The sequence below is a fragment of the Cherax quadricarinatus genome, chromosome 41 (genome assembly GCF_038502225.1).
Source record: "Cherax quadricarinatus isolate ZL_2023a chromosome 41, ASM3850222v1, whole genome shotgun sequence".
NCBI classification, from domain to species: domain Eukaryota; kingdom Metazoa; phylum Arthropoda; class Malacostraca; order Decapoda; family Parastacidae; genus Cherax; species Cherax quadricarinatus.
In genome coordinates, this window is record NC_091332.1 from 87,068 (window position 1) to 100,410 (window position 13,343).

At 44.0% G+C, this 13,343-nt stretch overlaps 1 protein-coding gene across 3 annotated transcripts in view; it reads right to left on the reverse strand.

Annotated features, from left to right (window-relative positions):
* Window positions 1-7,353: 7,353 nt before the first annotated feature.
* LOC128695829 (zinc finger protein 721-like) overlaps window positions 7,354-13,343 on the reverse strand; it is a 53,209-nt gene continuing 47,219 nt past the window's right edge. For all 3 annotated transcript variants that reach the window (XM_070092834.1, XM_070092833.1, XM_053786712.2), the window contains exon 7: window positions 7,354-7,872. In XM_070092834.1, coding sequence (XP_069948935.1) covers window positions 7,399-7,872 — 474 coding nt within the window. In that variant the 3' untranslated portion in view covers window positions 7,354-7,398. The remainder of the gene's footprint in view (window positions 7,873-13,343) is intronic.

Sequence of the window (13,343 nt, forward strand, 5' to 3'; positions counted from 1 at the left end):
GAGATCAAAGGGTTATGGCCCCCATCTCCTCGTAGGACATACCTCTTAGCTCTGGGACTAGTCTTGTTGCAAACCTTTGCACTTTCTCTAGTTTCTTTACGTGCTTGGCTAGGTGTGGGTTCCAAACTGGTGCCGCATACTCCAATATGGGCCTAACGAAGACGATGTACAGGGTCCTGAACGATTCCTTATTAAGATGTCGGAATGCTGTTCTGAGGTTTGCTAGGCGCCCATATGCTGCAGCAGTTATTTGGTTGATGTGCGCTTCAGATGTGCCTGGTGTTATACTCATCCCAAGATTTTTTTCCTTGAGGGAGGTTTGTAGTGTGTGTGTGTGTGTGTGTGTGTGTGTGTGTGTGTGTGTGTACTCACCTAATTGTACTCACCTAATTGTGGTTACAGGGGTCGAGACTCAGCTCCTGGCCCCGTCTCTTCACTGATCGCTACTGGGTCCTCTCTCTCTGCTTCCTGAGCTTTGTCATACCTCTTCTTAAAACTATGTATGGTTCCTGCCTCCACTACTTCACTTGCTAGGCTATTCCACTTGCTGACAACTCTATGACTGAAGAAATACTTCCTAACGTCCCTGTGACTCGTCTGAGTCTTCAGCTTCCAGTTGTGACCCCTTGTTCCTGTGTCCCCTCTCTGGAACATCCTATCTCTGTCCACCTTGTCCATTCCCCGCAGTATCTTGTATGTCGTTATCATGTCTCCCCTGACCCTTCTGTCCTCCAGTGTCGTCAGTCCGATTTCCCTTAACCTTTCCTCGTACGACATTCCCTGTGTGTGTACTCACCTATTTGTACTCACCTATTTGTGGTTGCAGGGGTCAAGTCTTAGCTCCTGGCCCCGCCTCTTCACCGGTTGCTACTGGGCCCTCTCTCTCCCCGCTCCATGAGCTTTATCAAACCTCGTCTTAAAACTGTGTATGGTTCCTGCCTCCACTACGTCATTTTCTAGGCTATTCCACTGCCTTACAACTCTATGACTGAAGAAATACTTCCTACTATCTCTCTGACTCATTTGTGTCTTCAACTTCCAATTGTGGCCTCTTGTTTCTGTGTCCCCTCCCTGGAACATCCTGTCTTTGTCCACCTTGTCTATTCCACGCAGTATTTTATATGTCGTTATCATGTCTCCCCTGACCCTCCTGTCCTCCAGTGTCGTCAGGCCGATTTCCCTTAATCTTTCTTCATAGGACATTCCCCTTAGCTCTGGAACTAACCTTGTTGCAAACCTTTGTACTTTCTCTAGTTTCTTGACGTGCTTTATCAAGTGCGGGTTCCAAACAGGTGCTGCATACTCCAGTATGGGCCTGACATACACGGTGTACAGTGTCTTGAATGATTCCTTACTAAGGTGTCGGAATGCTGTTCTCAGGTTTGCCAGGCGCCCATATGCTGCAGCAGTTATCTGATTGATGTGTGCTTCCGGAGACATGCTCGGTGTTATACTCACCCCAAGATCTTTCTCCTTGAGTGAGGTTTGCAGTCTTTGGCCACCTAGCCTATACTCTGTCTGTGGTCTTCTGTGCCCTTCCCCTATCTTCATGACTTTGCATTTGGCAGGATTAAATTCGAGAAGCCATTTGCTGGACCAGGTGTCCAGTCTGTCCAGGTCTCTTTGAAGTCCTGCCTGGATTTAATTCTCCTCATTAACTTCACATCATCTGCAAACAGGGACACTTCTGAGTCTAACCCTTCCATCATGTCGTTCACATATACCAAAAATAGCACTGGTCCTAGGACCGACCCCTGTGGGACCCCGCTCGTCACAGGTGCCCACTGTGATACATCATTACGTACCATGACTCGTTGTTGCCTCCCTGTCAGGTATTCTCTGATCCATTGCAGTGCCCTTCCTGTTATATGCGCCTGATGCTCTAGCTTCTGCACTAATCTCTTGTGAGGAACTGTGTCAAAGGCCTTCTTGCAGTCCAAGAAGATGCAATCAACCCACCCCTCTCTCTCGTGTCTTACTTCTGTTATTTTATCATAAAACTCCAGAAGGTTTGTGACACAGGATTTGCCTTCCGTGAATCCGTGCTGGTTGGCATTTATACTCTTGTTCCGTTCCAGGTGCTCCACCACTCTCCTCCTGATAATCTTCTCCATAATTTTGCATACTATACACGTCAATGACACAGGTCTATAGTTTAGTGCCTCTTTTCTGTCTCCTTTTTTAAAAATGGGAACTACATTTGCCGTCTTCCATACCTCAGGTAGTTGCCCAGTTTCCAGGGACGTGTTGAAGATTGTGGTAAGTGGCACGCACAACATATCTGCTCCCTCTCTAAGGACCCACGGGGAGATGTTGTCCGGTCCCATTGCCTTTGAGGTATCGATGTCCCATAGCAGTTTCTTCACCTCCTCCTCATCTGTATGTATGTCGTCCAACACTTGTTGGTGTATTCCTTGCTGGTGTCCCCATCTGGTCTGTTGTCCCAGAGTCCTTCCTGTCTCTACTGTAAATACTTCCTTAAATCTCGTGTTGAGCTCCTCACATACCTCTTGATCGTTTCTTGTGAGTTCTCCACCTTCTTTCCTCAGCCTTATCACCTGGTCCTTGACTGTTGTCTTCCTCCTAATGTGGCTATACAGCAGTTTCGGGTCAGATTTGACTTTCGATGCAGTGTCGTTTTCATACTGTCGCTGGGCCTCCCTCCTTATCTGTGCATACTCGTTTCTGGCTCTTCTACTAATCTCCTTGTTTTCCTGGGTCCTATGCCTCCTGTACCTTTTCCATTCTCTGTTGCACTTAGTTTTTGCCTCCCTACACCTTCGGGTAAACCAAGGACTCGTTTTGGTCTTCCTATTATTTCTGTTTCCCTTGGGAACAAAATTTTCCTCTGCCTCCTTGCACTTTGTTGCCACATATTCCATCATCTCGTTTACTGATTTTCCTACCATTTCTCTGTCCCACTGAACCTCCTGCAGGAAGTTTCTCATACCTGTGTAGTCCCCCCTTTTATAGTTTGGCCTGTCCCCTTCAGTTCCTGTTACCTTCTCCACTTGTAACTCTACTATATAGTCAAAACTCAGAACCACGTGATCGCTAGCTCCAAGGGGCCTCTCGTAAGTGATGTCCTCAATGCCTGAACTGCTCAGGGTGAACACAAGATCCAGTCTTGCTGGCTCATCCTCCCCTCTCTCTCTGGTTGTGTCCCTGACATGTTGATGCATGAGGTTTTCAAGTACCACATCCATCATCTTGGCTCTCCATGTTTCGGGACCCCCATGTGGCTCCAGGTTTTCCCAGTCGATCTCCCTGTGGTTGAAATCTCCCATTACCAGTAACTTTGCTCTGCTCGAGTGAGCTCTTGTGGTTGCAGGGGTCGAGTCACAGCTCCTGGCCCCGCCTCTTCGCTGATTGCGTGTGTGTGTGTGTGTGTGTGTGTGTGTGTGTGTGTGTGTGTGTGTGTGCGTGTGTGTGTGTGTGTATACTCGCCTATTTGTGGTTGCAGGGGTCGAGACTCAGCTCCTGGCACCGCCTCTTCACTGACCGTTACTTGGCTCTTCCTCTCCCTGCTCCATGAGTTTTATCATACCTCGTCTTAAAACTACGTATGGTTCCTGCCTCCACTACATCACTTCCCAGACTATTTCACTTCCGGAAAACTCTAACTGAAAAAATACTTTCCCACATCCCTGTGATTCATCTGAGTCTTCAACTTCCAACTGTGACCCCTTATTGCTGTGTCCCATCTCTGGAACGTCCTGTCTCTGTCCACCTTGTCGATTCCTCTCAGTATTTAATGAGAACCTTCAAAACTAGGGATGCCAAGCCCATGATGACACTCTTCGGGTCACTTGTTCTATCTAGGCTGGAATATTGCTGCACACTAACAGCACCTTTCAAGGCAGGTGAAATTGCTGACCTAGAAAATGTACAGAGAACCTTCACGGCGCGCATAACGGAGATAAAACACCTCAATTACTGGGAGCGCTTGAAGTTCCTGAACCTGTATTTCCTGGAACGCAGGCAGGAGAGATACATAATTATATACACCTGGAAAATCCTTGAGGGATTAGTACCGATCTTGCACACGAAAATCACTCACAACGAAAGCAAAAGACTTGGCAGACGATGCAACATCTCCCCAATGAAAAGCAAGGGTGTCACTAGCACATTAAGAGATCATACAATAAGTGTCAGGGGCCCGAGACTGTTCAACTGCCTCCCAGCATACATAAGGGGGATTACCAATAGACCCCTGGCAGTCTTCAAGCTGGCACTGGACAAGCACCTAATGTCGATACCTGACCAGCCGGGCTGTGGCTCGTACGTTGGTTTGCGTGCAGCCAGCAGTAACAGCCTGGTTGATCAGGCTCTGATCCACCAGGAGGCCTGGTCACAGACCGGGCCGCAGGGGCGTTGACCCCCGGAACTCTCTCCAGGTAAACTCCAGGTAAACCGTATCTCTTCTGTCTTCCAGTGTCGTCAGGTGGATTTCCCTTAACCTCTCCTCGTAGGACATACCCCATAGCTCCGGGACTAGTCTTGTTGCAAACCTTTGCACTTTCTCTAGCTTCTTTACATGATTGGGTTTCAAACTGGTGCTGCGTACTCCAATATAGGCTTAATGTACACAGTGTACAGGGTCCTGAACGATTCCTTATTAAGATGTCAGAATGCTGTTCTTAAGTTTGCTAGGCGCCCATATGCTGTAGCAGTATTTGGTTGATGTGCGCTTCAGGAGATGTGCCTGGTGTTATACTCACCCCAAGATCCTTTTCCTTGAGTAAGGTTTGTAGCCCCCTAGACTGTACTCCGTCTGCCGTCTTCTTTCCCATTCCCCAATCTTCATGACTTTGCATTTGGTGGGGATGAACTTCAGGAGCCAGTTTCTGGACCACGGCTTCAGCCTGTCCAGATCCCTTGGTAGTTCTGCCTGGTCCTCGTTCGATTGAATCGATTGAATTCTTCTCATCAACTTCACATCATCTGCAAACAGGGACACTTCGGAGTCTATTCCTTCCGTCATGTCGTTCACAAATACCAGAAACAGCACCGGTGGAACCCCACTCGTTACAGGTGCCCACTCTGACACCTCGCCACGCACTATGACTCGCTGTTGTTTTCCTGACAGGTATTCCCTGATCCATTGCAGTGCCTTCCCTGTTATCCCTGCCTGGTCCTCCAGTTTTTGCACTAATCTTTTGTGTGGAAATGTGTTAAACGCCTTCTTACAGTTCAAGAAAATGCAGCCTACCCATGCATCTCTCTCTTGTCTTACTGCTGTCACCCTGTCATAGAACTCCAATAGGTCTGTGACAGCCTTTTCCGTCCCTCCCATGCTGGCTGTCGTTGATAGCTCGTTCCTTTCTAGGTGCTGTGTGTGTGTGTGTGTACTCACCTATTTGTACTCACCTATTTGTGGTTGCAGGGGTCGAGTCCTAGCTCCTGGCCCCGCCTCTTCACCGGTTGCTACTAGGCCCTCTCTCTCCCCGCTCCATGAGCTTTATCAAACCTCGTCTTAAAACTGTGTATGGTTCCTGCCTCCACTACGTCATTTTCTAGGCTATTCCACTGCCTTACAACTCTATGACTGAAGAAATACTTCCTACTATCTCTCTGACTCATTTGTGTCTTCAACTTCCAATTGTGGCCTCTTGTTTCTGTGTCCCCTCCCTGGAACATCCTGTCCTTGTCCACCTTGTCTATTCCATGCAGTATTTTATATGTCGTTATCATGTCTCCCCTGACCCTCCTGTCCTCCAGTGTCGTCAGGCCGATTTCCCTTAATCTTTCTTCATAGGACATTCCCCTTAGCTCTGGAACTAACCTTGTTGCAAACCTTTGTAATTTCTCTAGTTTCTTGACGTGCTTTATCAAGTGCGGGTTCCAAACAGGTGCTGCATACTCCAGTATGGGCCTGACATACACGGTGTACAGTGTCTTGAATGATTCCTTACTAAGGTATCGGAATGCTGTTCTCAGGTTTGCCAGGCGCCCATATGCTGCAGCAGTTATCTGATTTATGTGTGCTTCCGGAGACATGCTCGGTGTTATACTCACCTCAAGATCTTTCTCCTTGAGTGAGGTTTGCAGTCTTTGGCCACCTAGCCTATACTCTGTCTGTGGTCTTCTGTGCCCTTCCCATATCTTCATGACTTTGCATTTGGCAGGATTAAATTCGAGAAGCCATTTGCTGGACCAGGTGTCCAGTCTGTCCAGGTCTCTTTGAAGTCCTGCTTGGTCCTCATCAGATTTAATTCTCCTCATTAACTTCACATCATCTGCAAACAGGGACACTTCTGAGTCTAACCCTTCCGTCATGTCGTTCACATATACCAAAAATAGCACTGGTCCTAGGACCGACCCCTGTGGGACCCCGCTCGTCACAGGTGCCCACTGTGATACATCATTACGTACCATGACTCGTTGTTGCCTCCCTGTCAGGTATTCTCTGATCCATTGCAGTGCCCTTCCTGTTATATGCGCCTGATGCTCTAGCTTCTGCACTAATCTCTTGTGAGGAACTGTGTCAAAGGCCTTCTTGCAGTCCAAGAAGATGCAATCAACCCACCCCTCTCTCTCTTGTCTTACTTCTGTTATTTTATCATAAAACTCCAGAAGGTTTGTGACACAGGATTTGCCTTCCGTGAATCCGTGCTGGTTGGCATTTATACTCCTGTGTGTGTGTGTGTGTGTGTGTGTGTGTGTGTGTGTGTGTGTGTGTGTGTGTGTGTGTGTGTGTGTGTGTGTGTGTGTGTGTGTGTGTGTGTGTGTGTGTGTGTGTGTGTGTGTGTGTGTGTGTGTGTGTGTGTGTGTGAGCGCGTGCGTGCGCGCGCCCATTTAGTTTATCGGCCGTCTCTTATCTTGGGGTAATGCCTGCTGTATTTTGGGCACACGCCCCAGCTCTGAGGAGCTGGATGAGATTTTCGCCCTATAATCGGTGATACACACGTAACAACATGTACCGTATACGCCACCTTTATATCAACAATGTATCTCTTAAATCTTTTGTACCATATTATGTAATAAAATATTCCTACTGGTAAAAAAAAAAATATGAAAAGTTGGGGTGATAGGGAAAGTGGAATATTCAAACGGCTTCAGTAAGAAATCCAAATATTCATCCTTAAAGCCTTTTTATCCACTTTTCCGAGGCTATGGGTCCCACAATTTACACCAGAGGTGGACCCCATTATATTTATATATATATATATATATATATATATATATATATATATATATATATATATATATATATATATATATATATATATATATATATATATATATATATATATATATATATATATATATATATATATATATATATATATATATATATATATATATATATATATAGTTTTTATATACTAGAAGTGAAAGGAAATAAAATAATTTGTACCCTGTTAATAACTATATAGAAATAAAAATATACGTTCATCACATCAATAGATTAGTAAGGAAACTGTCGTGATCCATATCAGCGTCCATGGCGGGGGAGAGGCTAGGGAAGGGCAGTGTGTCCTGAGAGAGGGCAGTGTGGGGGCGGCACTCCCCCTGTAGGCGACCATGCTGGGGGTCCACTAGGGCGTGTAGGAAGGCCATAGAGAGTGGGTCCTGTCCACCCTGAGCCACACTACTGTTGGTCTTGTTACTAGTAGACTTAGTCTTGCAAGGAGATCGCTTGCCGTCTGGATGAGAGAGCACGCTGTCACACGATATTGCTGCCAGGTCGATGGTCTCTAGTGGTGTCTTCATTCTGGTGGACATGTTGGGATGGTGGGTAGGGGGCACGCTAGAGGGGTCACTCTGTCCCGACCTGCCTCCCATGGGTCCCTCAAGAAGCATGGGGGACCCGCCGCGCCCCACACACGTCCCACCCATCACTCCGAAGCTGGGGGACGGAATTCCAACCTGGGGATATGAACAGCATTGTAATACCTTTTTTAAGTACATATGATGAATATGCTAATAATAATAATAATAATAATAATAATAATAATAATAATAATAATAATAATAATAATAATAAAGCTTTTTCTTCATTACTCTTGTAAATTCTTTAATTGTTTCTCTCCTCAAAGACGATGCCTCGATGCTAGTGAAGCGCTCATGACCAAAGGAATTTTACTTATCTTCCTTTTCTTATATCGAACCTTATTGACTCGCAGTACCTGGAGGTTTCGAGGGTCAACGCCCCCACGACTCGGTCCGTGACCAGGCTTCGCGGTGTATCAGGTCCTGATTAGCTAAACTGTTACTGGTGGCCGCACGTCAACCGACATACGAACCACAGCACGGCTGGTCAGGTATTGACTTTAGGTGCCTGTCCAGCTTCTTCAAGGTAGCCAGTGGTCTATTGGTAATCCCCCTTTTGTATGCTGAAAGGCAGTTGAACATTCTTGGGCCTATCACACTTACGTGTTGTCTCGTGGCGTACTTGTGGCACCCTTACTTTTCATTGAGGGGATGTTGTATCTCCTGCCTAGTCTATTGCTTTCATAGATTAGATTTTGCCACCGAAGTGGCTAGTTTATTGTGCACCCCATATCCATCCTGTGGACGGTAGCGCGAGAGCATATGGATACACAAAAGGCCTAGGAACTAGGCCCCAAAAGGGTTAACAGGAATACATATGGATTTATATCTACATATCTATAGTTCATTTATCTGTTACAAGCAAATTTAGGAAATTTGCTTAGTATATCTGGTATCTTATTTTCATTAATAAGATATCTTGACATGTCACATAGGTTATTATACTGTCTGTCTCTGTATTCCACAATAAGTGGACAATTAAGCACATAGTGTTCAAGAGAGTGACCATATGCCTGATCACATAATTTACATTTAGTTTGATCATCATCTGTGTGTCTCCCAAACTGCCAGAAGTACTTGTAACCAAGCCTAAGCCTGGCCACTACAACATCAGTCAGTCTGTTCACATTGCAAGTTGCTCCATAAACATACTTATCTACGTTCATGTTATCATAGTGGGTTATAGATCTACTCAGGCTTCTAACTGCATTCCTATAACAATCATTTTCATTATTTACTTCTCTCCTAATATTATTCCTAATGCTAGACACAGTTATACCAAAGTTATATTCTACATTCTCCTTCTGGATACTCTTCTTGGCTAACATATCAACTTTATCATGAAGGAGTAATCCAATGTGTGATGGGATCCATAGCAATTGTACATTAATTCCTTTGTCCCTAATTTTTGAGTATCTATACCTGGCTTCCCCAATGAGCATGTTGTTGGAGTCATTATATGAGTCAAGAGCCTTCAATGATGACATAGAATCAGTAATGATGACAGAGTCAAGCTCAGTGTCATAGGTTAGCTTTAGCGCCATTAGGATTGCAAACAATTCAGTTTGCAGTGTAGACGCCCAGTTGTTAATTCTTATGCCTAACTCAACAAATTTATTATCGTTCTTAACTAGGGAGGTGGCAACAAGAGCAGATGCAGCCCTGCCAGAAGACTCCTGTTTAGATCCATCAGTGTATATAACTTGTGATAACTTATTACTACCGGCTAGGTGAGAAATTTCTTCTTGAGCAGTTGCTCTAACAAGAGATTTAAGGAAGGGATTACTAGCAATGAGCTTCTTGGGAGGGACTTGTAGGTATGTGATATTATATGAACACATCTTCCATGGAGGGGTGAAATGTTCTTGTTGCCTACAGTGATACAGTTCATGTAGGTTATAAAACTTAATGCAATTTAATATGAAGTGATTTCCGTGTGCAGATCTGGGACTAGTCGTTCTAGGATTTTTCAAGTGTATATTATCATGTATCTTTCTCGCCTGGATTCCTAGGAGTGAAAATTAAGGGACTTCAACCGTTCCCATTAATTTAGGTGTTTTATCTTACTTTTAGGTGCCGTGAAAGTTCTCTGTATATTCTCAAGGTTTGCAATTTTGACTGCCTTGAAAGGGGCCGTTAGTGTACAGCAATATTCCAGGATAAAGGGAACAAGCAATTTGAAGAGAATCATAGTGTGCTTTGCATCTCTAGTTTTGAAGGTTCTCATTATCCATCCTATGATTTTCCTAGCAGATGTAGTAGAGACACTGCTGTGATCTTTGAAAGTGAGATCCTCTGACATTATTACTCCCAGGTCCTTCACATTAGTTTTTCGCTCTAGTGTGTGGTTGGAATTTGTTTTATACTCCAATCAAGTTTTTATTTCCTCGAGTTTTCCATGGCGGAGTAACTGAAATTTGTCTTCATTGAACGTTATAGTTTTCTGCGGCCCATTTAAAGATTTGATTGATGTCCACTTGGAGATTTGCAGTGTCTTCGATGGATGACACTGCCATGCAAATTCGGGTATCATCAGCAAAGGAGGACAAGGTGCTATAGCTTACATCTGTATCTGTGTCAGATATGAGGATGAGGAAAAGGATGGGAACAAGTACTGTAGCAGCCTCTGACTTCACTCTGTTTACAATAATGCAATTTAGGTGCAATTACAACATGATCGCATTTGTCGAAGGCTTTTGCAAAGTCTAAGATTCTTTTGGTACAAAATTATTAATTTTTATATTAACATAAATGAAAAAAATATTCATGATCTTTAATACATTGTACCATTGTATTCATTTTGTGTTTGGGAACAGCTAACAGGAAATCTCTTGTGTGTGGTGCCTTCACTGCCAGGAGACGAGCTTTGTCCTTTCCTGAGGCGTTGGAGAGCATTGTGTTAGCGATTTTTTCCATGATTGGTTTGTCCCAGTGGGACTGTGTATATATATATATATATATATATATATATATATATATATATATATATATATATATATATATATATATATATATATATATATATATATATATATATATATATATATATATATATATATATATATATATATATATATATATATATATATATATATATATATATATATATATATATATATATATATATATATATATATATATATATATATATATATACAGTCATATTATCAGTCTGTAATGTTAGATCACCTGCGATGTTCCTACCATGATATTTACATTTTGGCCTTGGAAATGGTTTTTGTGTGGGAATGTTGAAATTCGTTTGGCTCCTGACATACTGATCTCGGTTACTGTACGCTTAAGCCAGTTCCAGAGCCAGAGGTAGACTGGCCCCTGACATACTGGCCTCTGCTTAGGTTAGCTAGTTCTTGTAGCAAAAGTACCCAGAGCATATTTACTGACATACTGCATTCTGTACAGATTGTGCACGTTAGTCCTTGAGTGGGACTTCTGGCATTAGCTGGGCCATGTTATTTTGGTGTCTGACACAGCTATTGGATCTTCCTCACAAAACATAAGTCACCTTATGTAATTTTCTTATTTACTATTGTTTGCTTAAATATTAACTGAATTGATACTTTCTCTGCCCATATTACTACCTCATATTTTTTTTTTTAAATACTGTTAACTGATATTAATTACTAAAATTAGTAATTAATTACTATTTTTACTATCAGTACAATTTACTCTGAACATTTTTGACATCATTTAATTACCATTACTTGTCTAATTACCATAACCTGTTTTAATTACCTGGAGTTTACCTGGAGAGAGTTCCGGGGGTCAACGCCCCGCGGCCCGGTCTGTGACCAGGCCTCCTGGTGGATCAGAGCCTGATCAACCAGGCTGTTGCTGTTGCTGCTGGCTGCATGCAAACCAACGTACGAGCCACAGCCCGGCTGGTCAGGAACTGACTTTAGGTGCTTGTCCAGTGCCAGCTTGAAGACTGCCAGGGGTCTGTTGGTAATCCCCCTTATGTATGCTGGGAGGCAGTTGAACAGTCTCGGGCCCCTGACACTTATTGTATGGTCTCTTAACGTGCTAGTGACACCCCTGCTTTTCATTGGGGGGATGTTGCATCGTCTGCCAAGTCTTTTGCTTTCGTAGTGAGTGATTTTCGTGTGCAAGTTCGGTACTAGTCCCTCTAGGATTTTCCAGGTGTATATAATCATGTATCTCTCCCGCCTGCGTTCCAGGGAATACAGGTTTAGGAACCTCAAGCGCTCCCAGTAATTGAGGTGTTTTATCTCCGTTATGCGCGCCGTGAAAGTTCTCTGTACATTTTCTAGGTCAGCAATTTCACCTGCCTTGAAAGGTGTTGATAGTGTGCAGCAATATTCCAGCCTAGATAGAACAAGTGACCTGAAGAGTGTCATCATGGGCTTGGCCTCCCTAGTTTTGAAGGTTTCTCGGTTGAAGTCTACTACAGTTGGTAGGAAAGACACATAGGCAACAGTTAGGCAACTTTATTCCGAAACGTTTCGCCTACTGAGTAGGCTTCTTCAGTCGAATACAGAAAGTAGGCAGGAACAGTAGAGATGTGAAGACGATGTAATCAGTCCATCACCCTCGAAGTCGTAGAATTTGAGGTTGTCAGTCCCTCAGCCTGGAGAAGTTCAGTTCCATAGTTCCATAGTCAGTTCCTGACTATGGAACTGATGGATGATGATGGGTGAACTGATGGGTGATGGACTGATTACATCGTCTTCACATCTCTACTGTTCCTGCCTACTTCCTGTATTCGACTGAAGAAGCCTGCGGTGTAGGTGAAACGTTTCGGAATAAAGTTGCCTAACTGTTGCCTATGTGTCTTACCTACCAACCTGTCGGTATTGTATACCATTTTGATCTACTACAGTTGGTACCATCATAGACCCTATACTGTTGTATACCTATATTTATGTTTAGTAATGATATTTATGAATGTATAAGATGTGGAAACTCATTTGGTACCTAAAGTTCCACAGGACAGATCCAGCATGGCTGTAATGGAATGGCTGAGCTGGGTGGCCCTTAAACCCTCCCAAATAAACACATTTCTCTCCCCGGGTTGGCGATTGATGGTAGGCACTTATTTATTTATAGATTTACCCTTCAGGGAAGGAGTAGGTAGTTTTACTGTTAGTATATTAATATTAGGTTTACTAAGGCAACTGTAGATAACAATACTGTAGACCTAAGACCTTAACATAGGTAGTAATAGGCCGATAATGTAGGCAAACACTAGGATAAGTTAGCTAGGGAGAACTGGCAGCCCTAGTTTGAACGAAGAGACGAGGGTCTGGAAGAGAGACCAGCTCGTTCTTCTTAAGACAGACACCAACTGGACAAGACATGCCGTGATCAGCAGACGGCGCCCCCCATGTGTCTTTACATTTGAGACCTGGGGAAATCTGGTAGAGGCACCTCGATGTACCATAGATGACCTCCTCCGTCAGGCCCATACAGTAAGACAAGACCTCCACTTTATCTCGTAGATTTCTGGCCAGTGTCTGGGGAGATTGTGAGTGAGTTGATCTGTGGGCCTATGTTGCAGCTGGGAGTGCATGCCCAGTAAGTACCAGTGT